The 20,002-nt window shown below is 39.0% G+C and overlaps 2 protein-coding genes across 2 annotated transcripts; both read left to right on the forward strand.

Moving 5' to 3' along the window:
• The first annotated feature begins 263 nt into the window (after positions 1-263).
• On the forward strand, positions 264-11,020 carry LOC578772 (ankyrin-1-like). Its single transcript, XM_030995025.1, has 9 exons — positions 264-831; positions 1,589-1,793; positions 2,464-2,555; positions 3,276-3,425; positions 3,869-3,989; positions 4,475-4,614; positions 8,325-8,446; positions 9,690-9,830; positions 10,686-11,020. Exons 1-9 carry the CDS (start codon positions 617-619, stop codon positions 11,006-11,008), a joined length of 1,509 nt encoding a protein of 502 aa, XP_030850885.1. The 5' UTR covers positions 264-616; the 3' UTR covers positions 11,009-11,020.
• A 1,013-nt stretch (positions 11,021-12,033) lies between these two features.
• On the forward strand, positions 12,034-18,660 carry LOC115928162 (transient receptor potential cation channel subfamily A member 1 homolog). The gene is made up of 8 exons (XM_030995026.1): positions 12,034-12,248; positions 12,605-12,742; positions 14,243-14,351; positions 14,925-15,016; positions 15,669-15,896; positions 16,633-16,701; positions 17,748-17,936; positions 18,357-18,660. The coding sequence occupies exons 1-8, from the start codon at positions 12,054-12,056 to the stop codon at positions 18,606-18,608; spliced, it is 1,272 nt and encodes a 423-aa protein (XP_030850886.1). The 5' UTR covers positions 12,034-12,053; the 3' UTR covers positions 18,609-18,660.
• The last annotated feature ends 1,342 nt before the right edge of the window (positions 18,661-20,002 follow it).

Here is a 20,002-nt window from a genome sequence, read left to right on the forward strand (position 1 = left end):
AATAAAAATAAATAAATAAATAAATAAATAAATAAATAAATAAATAAAGAAAATTCTGACGAAAACAATAGGTGATCTGTCGTTGACAGACCACCTAATAATAAATAAAGGCAATTTTAACAAAAATATAAGGTGGTCTGTATTAGATACAGCCCACCTGATAAATAATCAAAACAATATGGATATATCCAGTACATCTCCAGTTTTAGATTTGTGCTTCCCTGTCCGTTTTTGAAAAAAGATTTTAGATATTGATTGGGGGGGGGGGGGTGCAGAATGCCTCCACCTGTCCCCCCCCCCCCTTTCGCATACGCTGATGGAGCAAGTATGCTCACATTTCCGTATTTATTTTATCTCAAATACTGTTAGTTATAATTTTCCTGTAAACTACATATTCCTCAATGAAAACCTGTCATAATGAGTAAAAATAGATTTAGTACTTAAAAAATGACGTGATCATTTAAACATATTACATAAAGCATTAGGTAGAGATTAATTATCTTGTCACGATAAAGCTGTGTGTTCACTGTGCTAATATAATCCTCACTACATTGCTAAATTCGGTTAGCTGAATATTACTCATCATTACATGTGGGTTTTCCTTTTGTAAAAAACAATGTATGACACAGGGTTAATAGCATACCAAACGACGATGAAGGACGATGACACACCCCTGCATGAGGCTTGCTCTGCTGGCCATCTCGACATTGTTACGATGCTGTCGAGAAATTATGGAGCCGACATCAACGCCAAAAATTTGAATGGCGAAACCCCGCTCCATCACGCTTGCAAGGAGAACCATCAAATAGTGGCGGAGTTTTTGTTCGAAGAGTAAGAAATGGTCTTAACATTTAAAATACATTTCTGTAGCTCAAAAACCAAATATATGCAGCATATATTTAGTCATATCGATGTAAAAAAAAAATGTTTTGAACGAGAGGTGATGAAAATGGATGTTTAAAAGCTTCAAAACAAGAAAAATTAACAGATAGAAAGAGACGATCAAACCAATATTAAACAAGATGATTGAAAAGAATACACAAAAAGAAGGAGACTAAGGTACAACAAAAGGAGGAAGATAAAGGGACAATGAATATAGAATTCTAAAAAAAGGGGAAAAAATAAACTAATGACGAGTCTAGGGAGAGAATGAACAAAATTTAAGACGCTGAATGGATGAAGAGGATAAAACATAATATAAGACATCGGCGAACAAGGCATACTAAAGGTAAAGATTTGAGAAAAAGGAAAGAAAAAAAGATTAGTCTATCAACGTAAGTTCGTCCAGCTCGGAGTTTGATTGTAACACGTTTCTACATATCTCTGCCTTCTGCCATTTAGTACACTCACGTTTTGTTCCCAGTTGGTCCTTGACCTCCATGGTCTTCTCCTGCTGTTGATACCCTCTACTCTTCCTCCCCGAAAAAATCTTTCAAGATAATCTAATGTGTTTTAATGTATTTCGTATGTTTTTCTTAAAAATTTATAATTATCAGGGTATTTTGTTTAAGCCCTGCCATATGCAATATTTCTTATTAGTTTTCATATATTTCCATTATGTTTTAACGCGACCAATTAACTCCTATAGACGTGCTGACATTCGTGCCAAGAACAATGAAAAGCTCACGCCCCTCCAGGTCGCGACCAATTCCGGTAGCTTCGACACCATCATCGGTCTACTCGGTCGTATTCGTAGGTCGGAATTTAGCGTGACTACGGGTGATACTATTCGTGACGCGGCCTCGGATCTCCTCAAGTGGGCAGCTACGGAAAACAAAGCAAATACACTCCAGGTAAGCAAATAAAAAGAGATTTGTTAAGTAGTGATGGTAATGGACATGACGAAGAAAAGACGAGAAGAGGAACAATATTAGGAAGTGAAAGAAAAGAAATACATGTATATAGAAGAAGAAGGTAAAGGTTACGATAATTTGCTTATTTTTATGATGATGGTTGTGATAACGTCGGTGGTGGTTTCGGTGATAACGGTGATGTTCTTTATGATTACGACGATGATGATGATGATTATGAAGGGGAGGAGGTGGAGGAGCAAAAGGATGATGATCATGATACTGGTGACGATAAATGACGACGGTGATGATAGCACAAACACAAAGACTAAAACAAAATCAAACCCGAGGCAATTTAAATAGCCTTGTCCATCACATTGTGCGTGTTAACATGCCAATGACCTAAACCCGAAAATGAATTATTTATTTGGGATATGCATAGGGTATGAAATTGTCGTTGAGTTGATTTGTCGTTGAGTTGATTTCTCGATAGGGATTGATCTTTTTGGTGGTTATGATGATGATTATGATGTTATTCGTGTTGTCGATGACGATGATGATGATGATGATGATGAAGAGGAGGATGAGGATGTGGATAAAGATGACTCAGTGTTGTAACAAAGATGATTAGGAGGATAATGATGATGACGTCGACTCTCTTTTTTTCTCTCAGCTTCTTCTTCATCACGGGGTTATGCTCCATTGGGTCAATGATGAAGAAATCAGCGAATTCATTCTCGATGCCGCCAAGAAAGGACACACAGAGTAACTCATAACACTTCTTGAAATCGAAAGAATATTAATATCATAATCTTTCTTAGTAATGATTATTTGAAATAATTTGATCAATAAAAGTATACATACTTTGATCCAAGGCCTTTGTTAGATAGTGTTTGCCTATTGAGATGGTGTTTATGCACCCCAAGACCGAAATATAACATTATCTTTAATTGGTTTACCAATATTATTTTCAGCATTTTTATATTAGCTCAGGCGCGTAAGCAGGGGGAGGGGGGTGGGAGGGATTACCCCCTTCAATTGTTTGTGGACGTTTACCCCCCCCCAAAAAAAAAAAGATTTTTATTTTGTTTTCTTTTGCTAAAGGGCTCCCCCCCCCCCAAAAAAAAGGAGGTGATTTTCAGATTTTAAAACACCCCCTTGAAAAAATACTGCGTACGCCACTGCATTACCTGTTCATGATTATTTCAAAGTACACATATCTGTCTCCCATACTGCCCGCGAGAAAAATAAACACCACCCAAATTGTGACACTTTTTTAACAAAGTGCTCACTACCACCCCCTCCCCCTCCCTGCTGAGCGAAATATTGGCCGGCGCGATTTTCAGATTTTAAAACACCCCCTGCCCGCGAGAAAAATAAACACCACCAAAAATGTGACACTTTTTTACCAGAGCCCAGAACTTCTGTGTTTTTCAGGAAATACGATTGAATAAACATTTATAATCATGATGTTTCATTACGCAGAACGGTAGCGGCATTGATTCGATGGAAGCGAAGTGAAGTCGTTGATAAGTGCGATGACGTGGGTAACACACCGCTCCACTATGCCTCTGAGGCTGGACATGACCAGACCGTTCAGGAGCTCATCAAGGCGAAGGCTACCGTCAATGTTACGTAAGAAAACGGACATCTAAAGTCTTGTTCAGAAATGACGCGGTAAACCACCGCGAAAAAACGCCGCGGTTTTTTTTAACGTGTAAATGTAACTGCGCGCGACAAAGATCCTTTGCGCATCCACTGAGTTTTGTGCTATGAGATACTCATACAGGATATTGCACTTTACGTCATCTTAAAAAGAAAACCGACCCGCTTTTGCTGTGTGAAAGGGGTGTCGATCTTAGGTGTGTGTGTGGGGGGGGGGGGGCAATGACTAATATTTTCCCTTATGTAATTATTTTGGAAATAAACTGAGAATCACATAGAGGGATAGATTTAATTCCCCCCTATTTTTTTGGCAAGGCGAAATGATAAAAAAAAATGTTTCAATGTAGAATTGTATCATCTATTTACTTGTATATGGTTTTGATCAATCATTGTTCTTTCAATTCTTTTTAAAGCAACTCTGATGATGCATACAAGCGGTCTCCTTTGCACCTTGCAGCAGCCAATGGCTGGATAAGGACAGTCAAGCAGTTACTCAAAGCTAATGCACGGGTTGATAAAACAGACTTGGACGAGGTAGGTAATTCAAACAGAATTCCTGCAATCAACATGAATTGGTAGGAAAAAAATATCGCGTCTGGCGTTGGTAAACGTTTTGGTTCTGTGTCGATCTTTACAGATCTGATATAGTTATTCCCTTGCACGTGGTGCAGATCATCTGTATATATGGAGCGGTAAAGGACGGTTCTGAAACATTTTAAATCCTCATTGGGCCTCTGAAAATCGAAACGAATGCCAGAAACTTTGATCTGATCCTGGTTCAACTTCTGCTGCAAGGACAGAAGGAGATATGACAAAACCAATGCATGTATTTGGGATTCATTTAAAAGATTGGCATGGTGTGACTGAAAATAAAAATGCCAACTTGAAGTCAACGTTAACGACTGTCATTGTATCTCAACATTGCAGTATCCCTACAACCACTACAATATACAATAATTAGGGCAGTTATTTACGAGTTCATGGCTTCCAGGCAAATTATATTCTGCTTCCTTTGCCAGATAACACCTTTGCATCTAGCCTGCAAGAAAGGTCACATCGATATGGTGAAGCTTCTCGTCTGCGAGGAGAAAGTCGACATTGTACTGCGTGACAAGCAGGGACTCAACTGCCTCGACTATGCCATCGACAACGGGCACGAGTAAGATTACAAAACGACACAAATCAGATGACCCGGCTCCCCTTCCTCCTACCCATGTCTCTCCCTCTCTCCGTGTCCATAAAGACATGTATATTATATCTACATATTTAGCTATTATATAGTCAATCTCTCTCTCAACTATTCAGACCCCCCCCCCCCACTCCCCCTCTTTTACATCTACAGAAATACAGGTTATAATGTTGAAAGGTTTAAAAGGTTTGTTTTTGTCTCTTAAACGGTCCACCTTGGGGATGGAATAAATACAGATAAATGGGACAAAAATATTTTACAACTAAGACAGCAAACCAGAATATATCTTACCAAAAAAGAGGCGAGATGGCTCAGTGTTGCAGCAGTGGTCTCGTAACCGTAATGTACCGGATTCGAAACCCAAGTCAATGAGCTCGCGCCCATTAGTAAGGCATTACTCCTCAATATCAAGTCCCTCGGAGATGACCTAAAGCCGTAGGTCTCTTGGTTGTTTACGTACAATCATATACATGTTTTATTAGCAGTCGGGTAAAACAATCATCATCAAACAACGAAAGGTTCTTTGGCTTCAAACAACACACAGTAAACTAAAGGCAAGATTTCAAATATAGCTTGAGAAAAACTAAATAGTCTATCTAAGATATTGTAAGTGCTAAAAGTACGTGAACTATGCTACAAAAAAAAAATAACATATTATATACACATGCCCATGTAAATGTCAAGGGTCTAAAGAATTTAAAATTAATTAAACTGAACAAATTTGATGTTAATTCTAGTGTAATAATATTTCTTAACATAATGCTTACGAATGTTATCAAAGATCGGGCATACGAGAACATAATAAAACTAGCAGGACCCGCGGAAATCCGCGGGATTCTAGAGGGGGCGGGAGGTGTAAATAGATATATAGAGAATGTCTAAATTAAAACCACCAAGAACGTTATTTGCCATTCAGGCCATTAACAAAATATACATGTTTAGCGTCCCCGCCCGCTTTTTTTTTTGGGGGGGGGGGCCGCCTCCTATTTTTTTTTTTTTAAGAAAAAAAACATCGTCCCCGCCTGCTTCCTTTTTGGGGACCGCCTCCTATTTTTTTTTTTTTTTTTTTTTTTTGAAAGAAAAAAAACATGAAAAGCACTGCTAAAATGTATTTCTGATTTTAAAAAAGAAACAAAAAAAATTGTAGGCCGCCATCTTGAAAAATAGCCCGAATGCCAGGGAAAATGTACGGAGCGGCCATTTTGGAAAAAAAAAAGAAGAAAAAAAGCGCCTCCTCCTTCCCATTTTTCAAAAAAACAGGACGCTATAAGCATGTTTTTTTTTTAATTTGGCCTTATATTAAATTTAAAAAAACAATCCAACTGTACCGGTAGTTATTCTTTAAGCCACTGGAACTGCGTAGAGTTCCGTAGTGTAGCGTACCGACTACGCAGAAATTAGGCTGCGTATTAATGGGAAAATAGTCCCTGCGTAGGTTATGCGTAGGCTGGCGTACAGGTTTGCTTATGGTTGCTTACTGTGTGGAAAGCTTTTACTGCTTAGTCGATCTGGCGTAGGGTAGCGTACTGTTGCGTAAAAAGGCGGACTTTCTGCGTAAAAAGGCGTAATCTCTGCGTCAAGTTTCTACGCCGAAAGTACGCAAAAAAAATTAAACATGTTGAATTGTTTTCGTTCACCTTGCGTACCCCTTTCCGTCCCTCAGCATATAGTAACGTAGGCCAGCGTAGTTGGTACGCAACACTACGCAACTCTACGTATTGACCCCACGCCAATTAGTGACCCGCAAGTGTCACAAATAAAGTATTATAAATATGCTCATCTGACCCTAATTAAACGCCTAAAACCCCAGAGCTTTCGGGGGTTTATGGCCCCTTGAAACCGTGGACCCCACGCCTATATTATATATACACTCAACTCGCTGCGATCTGATCTCTCGGGGATCTCCCCCCCCCCCAACTTTGAAGAACGTAACCTCCGAGCTTTTGGGGGTTTATGGCCCCTTGAAACCCGTGGACCCCACGCCTATATTATATATACACGCAACTCAGGACCCGTGGAAATCCGCAGGATTCTAGAGGGGGGTGCAGGCAAAAAATTAAGTTTTTCATTTCGGGGGCTCCATTTCAAATTTTTGGGAAATTTTCGGGGGCTACTTTTTCAACTTTCGGGGGCTCTTTTTTCTGGGGCTACTTTTTCACTAATTCATAAAAAACGATAGGCCTACACTTTGTTGAGATTTGTTCAGTAGCCTAAGGTTTCAGGCTTCCTTCTTTATAATTGCCTATTTAAAAAAAAAAAACATTTTTCTAGTTCAATAACTAAGTTTTCATGCATTGATTTGATGCAAGAACTGTAACATAATAGACCCTAGATTGTGATTATTTCTGACCATTAATTTCGATAATCATTTTTCAAAGTAAAATTGTCACAAGAAAATCAGACAGTCGTTTAAAAACGTAGACATTAGTAATACTTTTACTAATTCTAAGCTCAGGTTTCGTAAATCTATTCACGAAACTATATTAAAATCGCGGCAATAATGATGCAAACCAACAGATAACAATTTCAAAGTGTCAAATCTCTTCGACTCGAATTCAACTCACACACTGCTGCATAACTGCAGCGTAACTCAGCTCATCTCACACACACTACACAGTGGCAATGCACTATTGTATGCGTGTCAGTTACGGTGATTTTGTCTGATTTTCTTTACTTTGAAGAAATGATTATCAAAATTACGTAAACATGGCGAGAACATCACAAAATATGCTTTAATTTCATACCTCTATTTATGGAAACTTTATAATATTGCAGCAATCGTGAATTCGTGATGGAAATTGATTGCAGTTTCGCGATGTTTAGTGGTTCATGGTCTAGATTCAGCTTCTACCAAAACAAAATCGACCGCCAAAAACTCGAGCCCTACGCTCCGTCTCGATCTCGCAACTGCGAAAATGTACGTGTTTTGGCGTACTTGCGTGCGACATGGTAAGCCAGGTAAGGTATGGAATATGATTCGAGTTTTTTTACGACCGATTTTTGTGTATACAATTTTATACGGATAGTCATCGGTCGTGTGTCTACGGATGTAATGTTGAATATCCATGAGGTATCTCTGTCGTCACGCATATCCTGCATTATGCATATCGCGTCTGTTTTCGCCCTGGACGTCGACACGGAGGAGGACCTCGGGCGGAGTATAGCCAATTCCACAGAGTAGACTCTCCCGCGGACGATGGCACCGGGCACCGGGACCCCGAGGGGAGGGTTCAGGAGGAGATAGCTGCACCAACTTCGGTCGGCGATCTCATTAAAAAACAATAGAATACAAAGGCCGGCGGAGACGTCGCGCCCCCCGCGGAGCCTTAGCGTATTATTATTATAGATTCATCACCTTGTACTTTGAGATCACATACTGAACACTATTCTAAAGGCTGACCAGGCAAATAACGGCAAATAGTGACGGGCAGCTGCTTACGTTTACCAGATCGAAAAGAAATGTAATGTCTTGTTTTTTCTGACCTCCTATCGATTTTCTCTCACCCCCTTCTCTCTCTTTCTCGCTCTCTCTCTCTCTCTCACGATATTTCAAACCCACACGCCCTACACACTCTAAACTTTCGTTTCCGACTTCTCTATCGATCTATCCATGATTCGCACCATTGATATTTCTTTCTGCCTCTTGATCACTCTCTTTTTACCTATGTCTAATCTTGTAGGAACATTGCCGATTTTATTTTAAGTCACGATAAATGGCGAGAAGTAATGTCTGTATCCATACTGGATGATGATACGTATGAAAGGACTACACCCATGAGAAAACTCATCAAAAACATGCCAGGTAAATGAACAATAAATGAACGGACTGCAAGTAAAAGCCATCGAGTTTTATCAGATTCCATTGTTTCTACGGTTTTGGGGCTGGGTAATGCCTAGATTACATTTGTCCTGCGATTAGTCTACGGAGCCCGTATCCCCTTTTCCGTGCGGCCTTCGTGCGGAGGCAGGAGGTGGCCGTGAAATTTTCGTATGAATCCACGGGCTCCGCGGCCTCTACGATTTTGTTTCGTGAGAAGTTACATGATGTATACAAATTTGAAAAATCGTATGCCCGTAGCCCGTAGACATGTCGTAGGTGGCATTGCACCGTCGCGCAGAGGCCTCGTGCTGATCTCGCAGAAAAGGCACGAATTTTCGGTGAACATGGGGGCAAAATAACGCTCAAAACGGCACGGCGGCTGAACGGTCACCGCGCTTTCTTCTCGCAGCCTATGCAAGTAAGCTGCATGGGTTCCGTGCGATTTCTGTGCGGAGACTGCACAACTACTGCACGATTTATGTACAATATCCGAGCAGCCTTTCTACGGATTTGTCCCGGTCTTTCCCCGAGGGCCAATACATGAAATGGCACGATTCTCGTAGATAATGTAAACACAAACATTGTAGCCCGTAGCCTCCTAAGATGCCCCCAAAATCGCACGAAAAATTGTAGACAAATTTATCGTACGGCGCCCGGGGCAAATGTAATCTAGGCATAAATGGACCAAAAAATGATGTTGCTCGTTGAGGTTTTACTCTCAGATGATTTGTTAAATATAAAAATTACTTTGGGAATTCGCCCAGATATCTTTATATCGAAAGCATTTCATCCGTCTGCTGTTCCTTTCCACAACATTCCTAATCACAATATACATATCATTTCAGTCAACATTATACTCTTCAATATACATGTATACTATAATTTACATAAAATTGTAGGCTGGAGTAATTTCATCCTTCAATGTGTGTCGTGAAAAAAATTACATCTAACTACATGTAAGAATTAACTCTTCCGATGTACATACTTATATTAAAATATGTACACTATAGACCCTAGACTTGAGCGCTGTTAGTATATATGCAGCTTCAAGCGCATACTTTATGTCATCCCATAGTATAACATCCCTACTACAAGTCCATGTAATTCCGCATTGCAACTTCAAAAAGCATATTGTGAAACATTCGTAATTTCACGGCACTCCAAAACTTTCTATCACTCTCTGGCCACTTCATGAAAATGATACAACTTCTCCTTCCTTCTTCAGATATTGCTAAGCGAGTCATGGATAGGTGTATTACAGTATCGTCAGAAGCAGGGCCCACGGACAGTGAATTTTGGGTTCAGTTTGACTACGAGTTCCTCGAGGATTCCTTCTCCAATTGGGATAGGCCGAAGGATTCCGATGGTAGCTAGTAGTAGTAATAGTATAACATGTAGTATGCTGAATGGTTTTAAAAGTAGGTTTAAGAAAAGGTATTCTTGCATAATATTATTTTTAGTTTAAACCCTGTGTTTCATCTCTCTGATATATTATATGCCAGGCTCTGTTTATTTTGTCATGTCCTTGCAATTTGGTTCTTATATTTATCTTTTAATTATATATATATATCTCTAGAGGTCGGCCACTTATAAGGGTCACTTCCTTTCTGATTGCTACCTGCAAGCCACTTTCAAATTGTTGTACCAATGTTTATACATGTCTTCTATTATTTTATGTAACAATGTATAGTTCTATAAATGTATGTTATATATTTTATAAATGCTCTTGTGAAATAGAATTGAATTGAATTTGGATAAGTACAAGTTTACCACCATATGCATGGATTAGTTCGGACCGCGAATAAACATAGATTGCAGAATGTAATAAAACATATATACTTAGCGATTCGTGAAGAACTGACTTTCACTCAATTAAGTTTCTTCAAAATTTTGAGATTTTGGGGGGTTTTGAAAATCACACATTTTATTACACGGAATGAATATGTATCAATTAAACTTGATGTTGAGGCATTATTGTTGAGCTATGGGCATACAACTTCAGATTTGGATACCTGAAACATTCATTTATCAAGATATAATACATCTGAACCTATGTTTAAAGACCACTTGGCTGCCAAGTCCCTATTTTATCTTGAGATGTGATCAGACTTTATTTTCAACTAGGCTTGACTGTAATTGATAGCGAATTATATACTAATAATGCGATATAAAAAGTGAATATGTAAATCCAGACAAACTGATTATCATCGCTCTTTCTTAGATGATGAGGACAACGACGATGACGAGCATAAGACAGAAGAGACTATATTCACCATCACACCTAAAGGGCAATCTACGTCGGACAGCGAGCTACATTTCACTATAGAAGGCAATACCGTCAAACAGAGTCAACTCAAGTCCAAGAAAATCCCTGAGACTCCAAAGGCGCCGACGGGAGACCAGTATGATGCCAAAGGGCATTTGGAGAAGAGCGCGAGGCCATATACGACCAGTTCGAAAGCCATTGCTGCTAACCATCCTCTTAATATTATGGTTAATGTCATAATTATATTCCTGAACTCCAATAAAAGAAATGTTATTTGATATAACGTCTTTTCCGTGGAGTTAAAACCGCTGTACATATTGCTTCACATGTTAGGGCCACATAACAACTAAACCAATAATATATCACTTCTAAACAGACACAGGGCTCTGTTTTATTAAAAAAATTATCATCAATAACATGTTACAATAACTGTTATAATCTATTGAAATCGTGGCATTTGATTGGCTGAGAGTAAAGTTGTCATAACTTGTTAATGTTATAAGTTTTATGAAACAGGGCCCATGTGAGCCAGTGCAATCCACAATTGTCCTCTTTGAAAATAAATGTGACGTCACAATTACATTTGCCAAGAGGATTCTCTAGAACAAACTAAAGATGTTCTGAAGTACTGATCAAGACTACTTTCTGTCCTCCATTGAGTATGTTGGTACAATTTGCATGGCCACTCTCTCAAATTAAAAAACACTTTGTGAAATGTTCTCGTGTGGCTAAGGTTTTATCCTCCTTTACCAGGTGTTGACATACATCGTTATTCGTCTCTATCGATCCCAGGGTAGAAAGAACCCAACCTTAAGCTGGAGTGCAAAATTTCAATGCTAATCCCAAATAAAATTGGTAGTGTGGCTCTTGGGGGACATGCAGGCTTATCAGCAATAGAATTGAAGAGTCTTGAAAGAAAATGAGAATTTCATTTCGCCTTGTAAATCTTTGAAGTCTAAAGAATGATGCAAAAGTGTCATTTTTGGTGTTATATCTAAACATATAATTAATCATTTGAATGAAAATAACTTTAGAAGTCTTATCTTTAATTAACCATCTCATGTAGGACGGATGATAATAACTCTGTTTGGAGCCCATCTTTATTTTAGTATCCAATATAACTCATAACATTGATGAAATATTACCTTCCAATTTCTTAATTATCAATAAATATCAAGCGAACTCTTTGGATTTTAGGTGACCTCGGAGCGCGCAGATCTCTTGGGCCATCCCCTTGTCTCCAGCTTGCTCAATTACAAGTGGAGCCGAGTCGGACAGTACGTCTTCTGGGCCTCTTTCGGTTCTTACCTTCTCTTTGTTACGATGCTGACTGGTTACGTCATCGTAGTCCCGCCTAGTTACTATGTGCGACACGCCAACCAGAGTGCGGGGGTATCTTGGTTCGTCAACGGCGAACAGAGATGGACTGCAGGGTTCCATGAAGCTACGATATTCTTCTTTGGTCGCATCGGTGATTGGATCATACTGGTTCTATCCTTGATCAACCTGCTTCGGGAGGTACAGTCCAATTTCTCTAGATTTGCTATTGTTTTGTGTCGAATTAATGACATTTTTGTGTGCGGTAATAACAAGGATAGTCATACTATTAGATGGCACACATAACATACAATCCATCCTCCAAACAAATGAAGAATTCACTATTGCTTAAAGCAATGCATTTCGCAACAATTAATCTTTGACTTGTGAAGGGGAATAAGCAGTATGATAATAACAAGAGGTATATGAATGCTAAAAAAATGAATTACATAATTTATATGGGGTATATAGTTCTTCCGACAACCTCAAAGACTCCGTCCAAGAACATTTCGTAAGTTTGAAATAGAATAATTAATTGTTTTCTTTTCAATTAATAGGTATCTCAGTTGCTTGTTCTAAGGGGATCTTACTTTTCCTTCGTGAACCTAATCGAGTGGTCTCTGTACGTCCTGGCCATTCTCCTTGTCTTGCCACTTAGCGGGGTCCAGTACTTAAAGGGGGTTAGCCTACGACTGGTAAGATCATGGTTAAGACCGAGAATGATGCATTTTCAGGTCCATTTCCAAGACTACAAAAGCTTGGTCTCAGGGTTGGAAAATTGAACTTGTAAGCGTCAATCGCGTATACAGGAGATTCTGTTATGATTTTGTTTAGATTACGAACTAATAATTATGACATCATAACTATGCACATCTGAATTTAGTCATGAAAGTATCAATGTTACAATCCATGTATTATGGCATTACGTGTATGATTGGTCTTTTCTGCTTTGAGATATTTTTTTTTCAAATTTGGGCCACCCCATCCAATCCACAAAGTATTTGATGTAGCGCCTTTTCCCTGAGTTACAAAGACCTTCACAAAAAGCTCCAAAAAGTAGTAAAAACAATAACCAAATTTCTTCAAGTGAAACAGCTGAGACAATACAGACGTATAATAAATAATATCGAATATATAGGAGCGCTAAAAACAATAAGTACCATGATAGCGCTTACAAATACAAATATATGAAAAGAGGACAAAAAGTACAGTACAGGAAGTATATCACATAGATCATTGGGCGAAAAGGTGACTTTTGGGGATCTTTTGAAGGTGGCAAGACAGGTAATTTCCCTTATGGAAAGAGGGATGCTGTTCCAAGTCTTTGATGCAGCTACTGCAACACGTTTTTCAGCTGCTTGGAGTCTAGATTTTGGAATGATAAGTTTACATGTGTTGGTTGCTGAACGAGGACTACGAGTTGGTGTAAATATTTGGAGGGTGTCATTAAGATATTCAGGTGCCAAATGATTGAGTATTTTAAAAGCATATAAACAGAGTTTTGGTGGAGACGTAACCAGTGGAGCTCCTTAAGTAAAGGTGAGGTATGAGTTCTTGACCCAAGGCCAAATATTAATCTAGCGGTACGATTCTGGACAGCTTCAAGTTTCCTTCTATCTTTAGCAGATAAAACAGTATAAAGACTATTGCAATAATCCGACCTAGAAGGAAATAGAGCTAGGACAACATGCTGACATGTCTTTAAATCAATGAATCTACGAATCCTCCATAAATTGTGGAGATGATAATTACAATTACGGACTACGTGGTTTACATGAGAGATCAATTTGAATATAGAATCAATGCATACACCAAAATCTGTAATTTTAGGGGAGAGAGAGGAATGAATTGACCATTTACTTTAAGCCGTACATCTGATATGTATAGCAACTATTGCTTTCTAACACAATATTCTGGCCTTCGAAGTATTCTTGAAGTAGTCCACAGATATAGCCTTCTTTAGAGTGGTGGGTAACTGGTTCCACAACCTTAGAACAATTGGCGGGAAAGAAATTTGTCTCCAGGACATTTGTTGGAGAGAGGCTGCGTCATCGAAGAGCGAGTGAGGCAAAACGAACTCAAACGAAACGGTTGATTTATATCTATACCGAGATCAGCACAACAATTGAAACTCTCAAGACATAATTATGTAATTTAAAATAAAATTGTCGTCACTTCTTAACTGTTCATGATAGGATTGGCAATGGCAGTGCGGTGCAGTGGCTGTCTTCCTGGCATGGATCAATCTCATTCTCTTCATTCGTCGCTTTTCGGGACTGGGAATTTACGTCATCATGTTCGTAGGTAAAATCGTCATCTATCAGGGGGTGTGATTGGATATTCATCCATAAATTTTCTCTTTTTTGTGTCATATGTATGAGTTTGAACAATGGAAATCAAAATAATTTCTTGATCTCTCTTAATATACATGTAATTGTGATTTAGTGGAAACGTCTCTGGACTGTAGATCACATAGTTTGCGGTTGAGACTAATGTCCTTTGGCAGGATATTAATCTACGTCTGTCACTCTTCACCCGTGTGTAGTATGCTTTTGTTATTATCCTAATATCGATTTTCCGAACTGTGATACCAATTACCATTAATTTTCAATAACCATCACACTTCAATCAACATCATCTCTTTGAAGAATCACAATAATGTAATGTCGATAAACATGTCATATCGCATGAATATAAAAACGAGTATCTCGCACCAAGGGTACATTTAGAATAGCGAAACTAATGTACCTGGGAAAACTCTAGTGTATGCAATAATCTGAGCTCATGTTGCTTGTTGAGCTGTAATTATCAGTATGATTTTGAAAACAGAGTATTGTTAACGACCCCACACCAAATATTTCATTTCCTTCGTTTCAGATATTCTTCGGACATTCATGAAGTTCGTCCTCATTCTCATCCTCTTTGTCGTCGCCTTTGCGATGGCTTTTTACACACTCCTCATGAACCAGGTAATATTAGGTTGTTAATATGGTACGTCATATACATGTAGGTTGGGCCTTAGATGTAAAGAGAAAGCATTTCAAAGTCACCTTTAGAACATCCAATGCTTGCGAATAAATAAACGAAAAAGAAAATAGCATGGAAATCTATGCATGCTCTATTGTTCGAAAATCAAATTTTGACCATAAAATCAGTTTCTTAAATTTTCTTAAATTGCATAGTTTCAACTACTTCTTTAATACAAAGCTTTATCAATTCAACCTTGTTGGCACACAGTATTGACAATTCTCATTGCTCATAGTCATAGTCTTTCTATATTGGACTGGTGGAGGAGAGGAAGAGGAGTAGGAGGAGTGGGAGGCGCGGAGGGGGGGGGGGGTTATGCCTTAGCCATTGCGAACAAAAGTCATATCGTGATGTTTAAATTTGGTAACGCTAGCATTACCTGTAGGAAGAGCCCCGAATAGGTCTACAAAAATGGGTTCACCGCTAAATCACCTGATCACTACGCATGGTGTAAAAGTAGATACGGTTGTATTCAAGGTCATGAATCATTGCCATCTATACGAAATGAACATCAGTATGATCAGTGCTACTATACGGCGGACCTGTCAGATATAAACACTAGCTTCGATCGTTTTCTTTTTCTTCCTAACCTAGCAACCCTTCCACAGCGTACAGTACTCCTTCGCCAAGACCTTTGTGATGATGATCGGAGAGCTAGACTTTGGGACCATCTTCCACAGCCAGAACTATCTGGGTACGGAGAACACTTTGGCCGATGGTGAAGAAGACTTCTTCCTCACTTCTGTCTTTTACAAAGGCGTCACGTATACCACCTTCCTTCTGTTCCTCGTCATCATGTCCATCCTCATCATGAACCTCCTGGTACGTCTCAAGATTATCAGGAAATATATTGTGGAGGGAACGAAATAACAAGAATGTAAAGGGTATAAGACGAAACTGGAGAAAAGGCACGGAATAGGAAATAGAGAGAATAGAGTGGGGCTAGCATGGCTATTGTTTGGTCCTGGATGTAGTACTCCAGTGACTTCAAGTCACTCCAGGAATCACAAACAGAGTGATTTATTATTGACAATTGTAGACTTAATCTATAGATGTAGAAGTAGGAATAGCAGTACAAGCAGAAGCAGCAGCAGTAGTAGTATTATAATTAAGAGTCCGGTAGACGCTGAAGTTATAGTATGATTTTGAAGTATTATGTCTACGAAGTCCTCCATTATTCAGGTACTAGAATTGTAAAACAGTAATGTCATGTTTTTTGTGAGCTGCAACAATAGATACTACCATTTCAATAGACATATAGAAGTAGAAGAACACATCTAAGGATACAAGAGACGAATATGAAAATATGAGAAAGAAAGTCAGCTTTCATTGGGTTTAAAGTTACATTGTAAAATAAATTCCATCGAATTCTCTCTTCCCCCCCCCCCCTGCGCTAGGCAACCGCTCATGTCAGCTAATAATAGGGACTTTTAGATTTGCGTGGACTGATACGTGTGACGTCCATTCAAGGCAGTGCATTAAAAGGACGTCGATTGTAGCAATCTACGTTGTCATTCGGCAAATCTAAAAGTCCCTAATGTTACTTTTTATTGACTAGGTTGGTCTGGCTGTTGATGACATTCATGCAATTCAAGAAAAGGCAAAGCTTCATCGTTTAGTAATGCAGGTTAGTAAGGTATTTTGTTTTCTTGTCATCAGCCATTGTGTCTTTTACTGTACAGTATCTTCTAACATGATAATCACTGCATCTCGTCCCTTCAGTAAGTACTCCCTCAATGAAGTACAAAGGCGCAGTCCACGAGGGGACGATGCAGAGCAGCTTGTTTTGTATGTTGTTTTTATTATTGTTTTTTATGTTGTTGGAAGTATTTGTGACGGAAAGAATTCCATGTGATGCTGTGTACAGATGCGAGTGCTTGGTGGCAATGTGCTGTTCAATAATATGCATGAAAACAGGATAATGGGCCAACCGACTTTAAGCCCTACCTTAGGTTTTAGTGATATGACTTTGTAAGTAAGCACTTTGTCCGAGAATACGAAGCACCTGAACTGACCTGAACTTGGTAATGAAGATAAACGTGAAAGTTAAAGCTTATTATTGGCGACGCTAATCTCCTGCATTTTCTGGAGACCATGCGTACCAAAGACTTCTCAGGTGGACCTTCAGATTTACCGGTACTCTAAAATGTTAGTTGCGATGAGTCGGTACCTTTCATACCGACAGTGGGGAAAAGGTAACCTCTTGGAAAGCTCGAGAAGTTACCCTTAGACTACTTGGAAATGTTAGATCTATTTCATCGCATTATCACATTGAGATACTCATCCCCAACCATGCAATCTTAACTATCTGAAACACCATCAACGTACAGTACAGGTATGGCAATTTCAAAGGCCTCACAATGTCACATTTCGTAATCCTAACATATTGTTTTGGCAATAAAACAATGTACTGAAATTTTCCTTAAATCCCGTCTGTACTAGTTTGGCCAGGGGGATTAGACCTCCCTGCAAAGTCGCTGACAGGTGGTTTTCTCATCAAATCAGCTCTCAATTAACATAAGAAAAAGGGGATAATGGGGGACCATCAGGCATCGATTAGGCATTATTTGCTATGTAGAGGGCGCAAGTAGCTATAAAAAGTGCACTTGGGCTATAAGATTTCCGTAAAGATAGTGCGATCGTGGCTTAACCACTAAATGTGCTAAATGACAGGTGGAACTGGTGATGGAGTTGCAAGGTGCCCTCCCAATCTTCATTTGGCGTTCGGCTGTCATCAGGTTTAAACGCTTCAATCCCAATGGGTCGTGCTGCAGCGGACTGCAGAAGTGGTACCATACGCTGACTGGAGATCAGAAACTCCTACGACATGCCATTCAGGTTTCCAACAAGACTACTGCACAGGTAAAAATACTGATCAACGTGAGTGCGATGTCCTCGTATGATGTAAAGAAAAAGAAGGTTAATACCTTCCTCAGAGACTAATGGCAAAGTGGGAAAGTTCTATTAAAAGTAAATTAGTTGATCGTGCTTAAAACTGTTATACAATGCTAATAAAATTGTCTAAAGATTTCAAGCGTTTAATGTCCAACAGGGGGTATGTGATATTTTCGAAATAAGCTGCTAAAGTTACCCTATCTATATCTAGATCTGCTCCTTTGAAACACGTCATGTAATGGATGCTATTAAAATGCACCACAAAATGAGTAAAATTAAAATAAGAATGGGATTCGCACCCTGGATCTCCCGGTTACGAAACCACTGCTCTATCACTGAGCCAGCTCGCCTCACTCACTTATCCAAATCTGTTCTTGATACAACCAGGGCGGATTCATGCATCAGGAAGTCACCACCGATCAACTGTTCACCAACCTCAAGTATCGCTTGAAGAAGATCGATACCAAAGTGGAGACAGTGAGCGAAAGGGTCGAAGAAGAGGGTCCAAAGATTGCTAAAATCAGCGTCGAGCAGGAACAGATGAAGGAGCGCTTTGAACGCCTAGAGAACAAAATTGATGCTCTCTTGAACCACATCAAGGTGAAATGGGATGATGAGTCAAAGACGGATGCGAAATAAATGAGGATGAGCGATTCCAATTGTTCTTGAATTAGTGACAACGGCCATGCAATATATATATATATACACACAATCTCTGTGAAATGCCGTTTAGTTTGACTTTCTTGATCCGCCATTGAAACGTGTGAAAAATATTTTATCTCATTGTTAATTTTTTTGAAAATTCCGTTGTTTTGGCCTCTTACGTTGTACGATCCATGGATTTTAATGATAATCACATTTTATTGATATTGATTATTGTCAGTATATTGTCTAACATAAAGTGAATTAAAATATCAATTTGCCTCCGATAAATTCCAATTAGATGTACCTTTAGAGAGAACAAAATTGTATAAAATTCTAAGATTTCCTTAGAGTTTATTGTAATTGTTTATAGACAATTACCTATAAGAAAATTTAACACATTCATTTATCATTCGCGTCAGTCAGCTATCATGATCGTTAATGAGGCGAATAAACAAGTAATACATGTGATCTGTCTAGTGGTTACGTCACTGTGGATCACGTGGTTCTCGGTTCGAGTCCCGCCGCGGCACTATTGTCTATTGGCAAGACATGAATCAAAATACGTCACATCCGGTGCAGGTGAGGTAAATGGGTATGTGGCAGGAACTAATTCCCTGAAATACTAGAGCGCCATAATGGCAGTCATGCTAAAACGGGGTAATAATAGTGGAGCACGGTGCACCTGGGGGAGTTTAAAAAAGCCTAAGATCGACTTAAGTTGGACTTAAACTATGGCAGGCCATTCATGCCACTGGTTGCTCTCACCATTGGTCTCTCAATTGTGTTCTATAAATAAAAAGCTCAACTATGTAGATTTTTTTACCACTATTTATACGTCCTTGATAAAGCAATGCCAGGAATGGTTAGAGAAACTAGCGGCATGAACGGCCTGCCATAGTTCATGTCAAACTTAAGTCGATTTTAGTCTTTGTGAAACACCCCCCCCCCCCCCCCCCAGTAGTATCAAGTCTGACAGACACAAGCCCTATACACGAACCCACTATTATTCTTATAACCTTGCCATATTGATCAATGAGTGTATTGTGCAAGGGTTTTTAAACCATTTATTGATGTAAATAGTACTATATTATTATACTGTTATCAAATCCTTACTATTGTTAATCATATAAATATTCATATTTATGTAAATGTATGCCCATGCGCATTGGTGGTAAGTTGGTGAATGTGAGATTCAAAAGCACCACAGTTATGGGCTATTTTCTTCTCGTAATTACACAGACCTATGAGCGTTCGTGCGTTTGTGTGAGGTGAGATGGTGATCCTTTTATAATGTAGAACCATGCATCGAGTCGTAATATTACGTTGATTTTTCTTCTTCAAAAGACGTTAGCCATACAATGAAAACTGGCCCTCAATTATTTAAAGAG

The sequence above is a fragment of the Strongylocentrotus purpuratus genome, unplaced genomic scaffold (genome assembly GCF_000002235.5).
Source record: "Strongylocentrotus purpuratus isolate Spur 01 unplaced genomic scaffold, Spur_5.0 spur5_scaffold_21, whole genome shotgun sequence".
Lineage (NCBI taxonomy): Eukaryota > Metazoa > Echinodermata > Echinoidea > Camarodonta > Strongylocentrotidae > Strongylocentrotus > Strongylocentrotus purpuratus.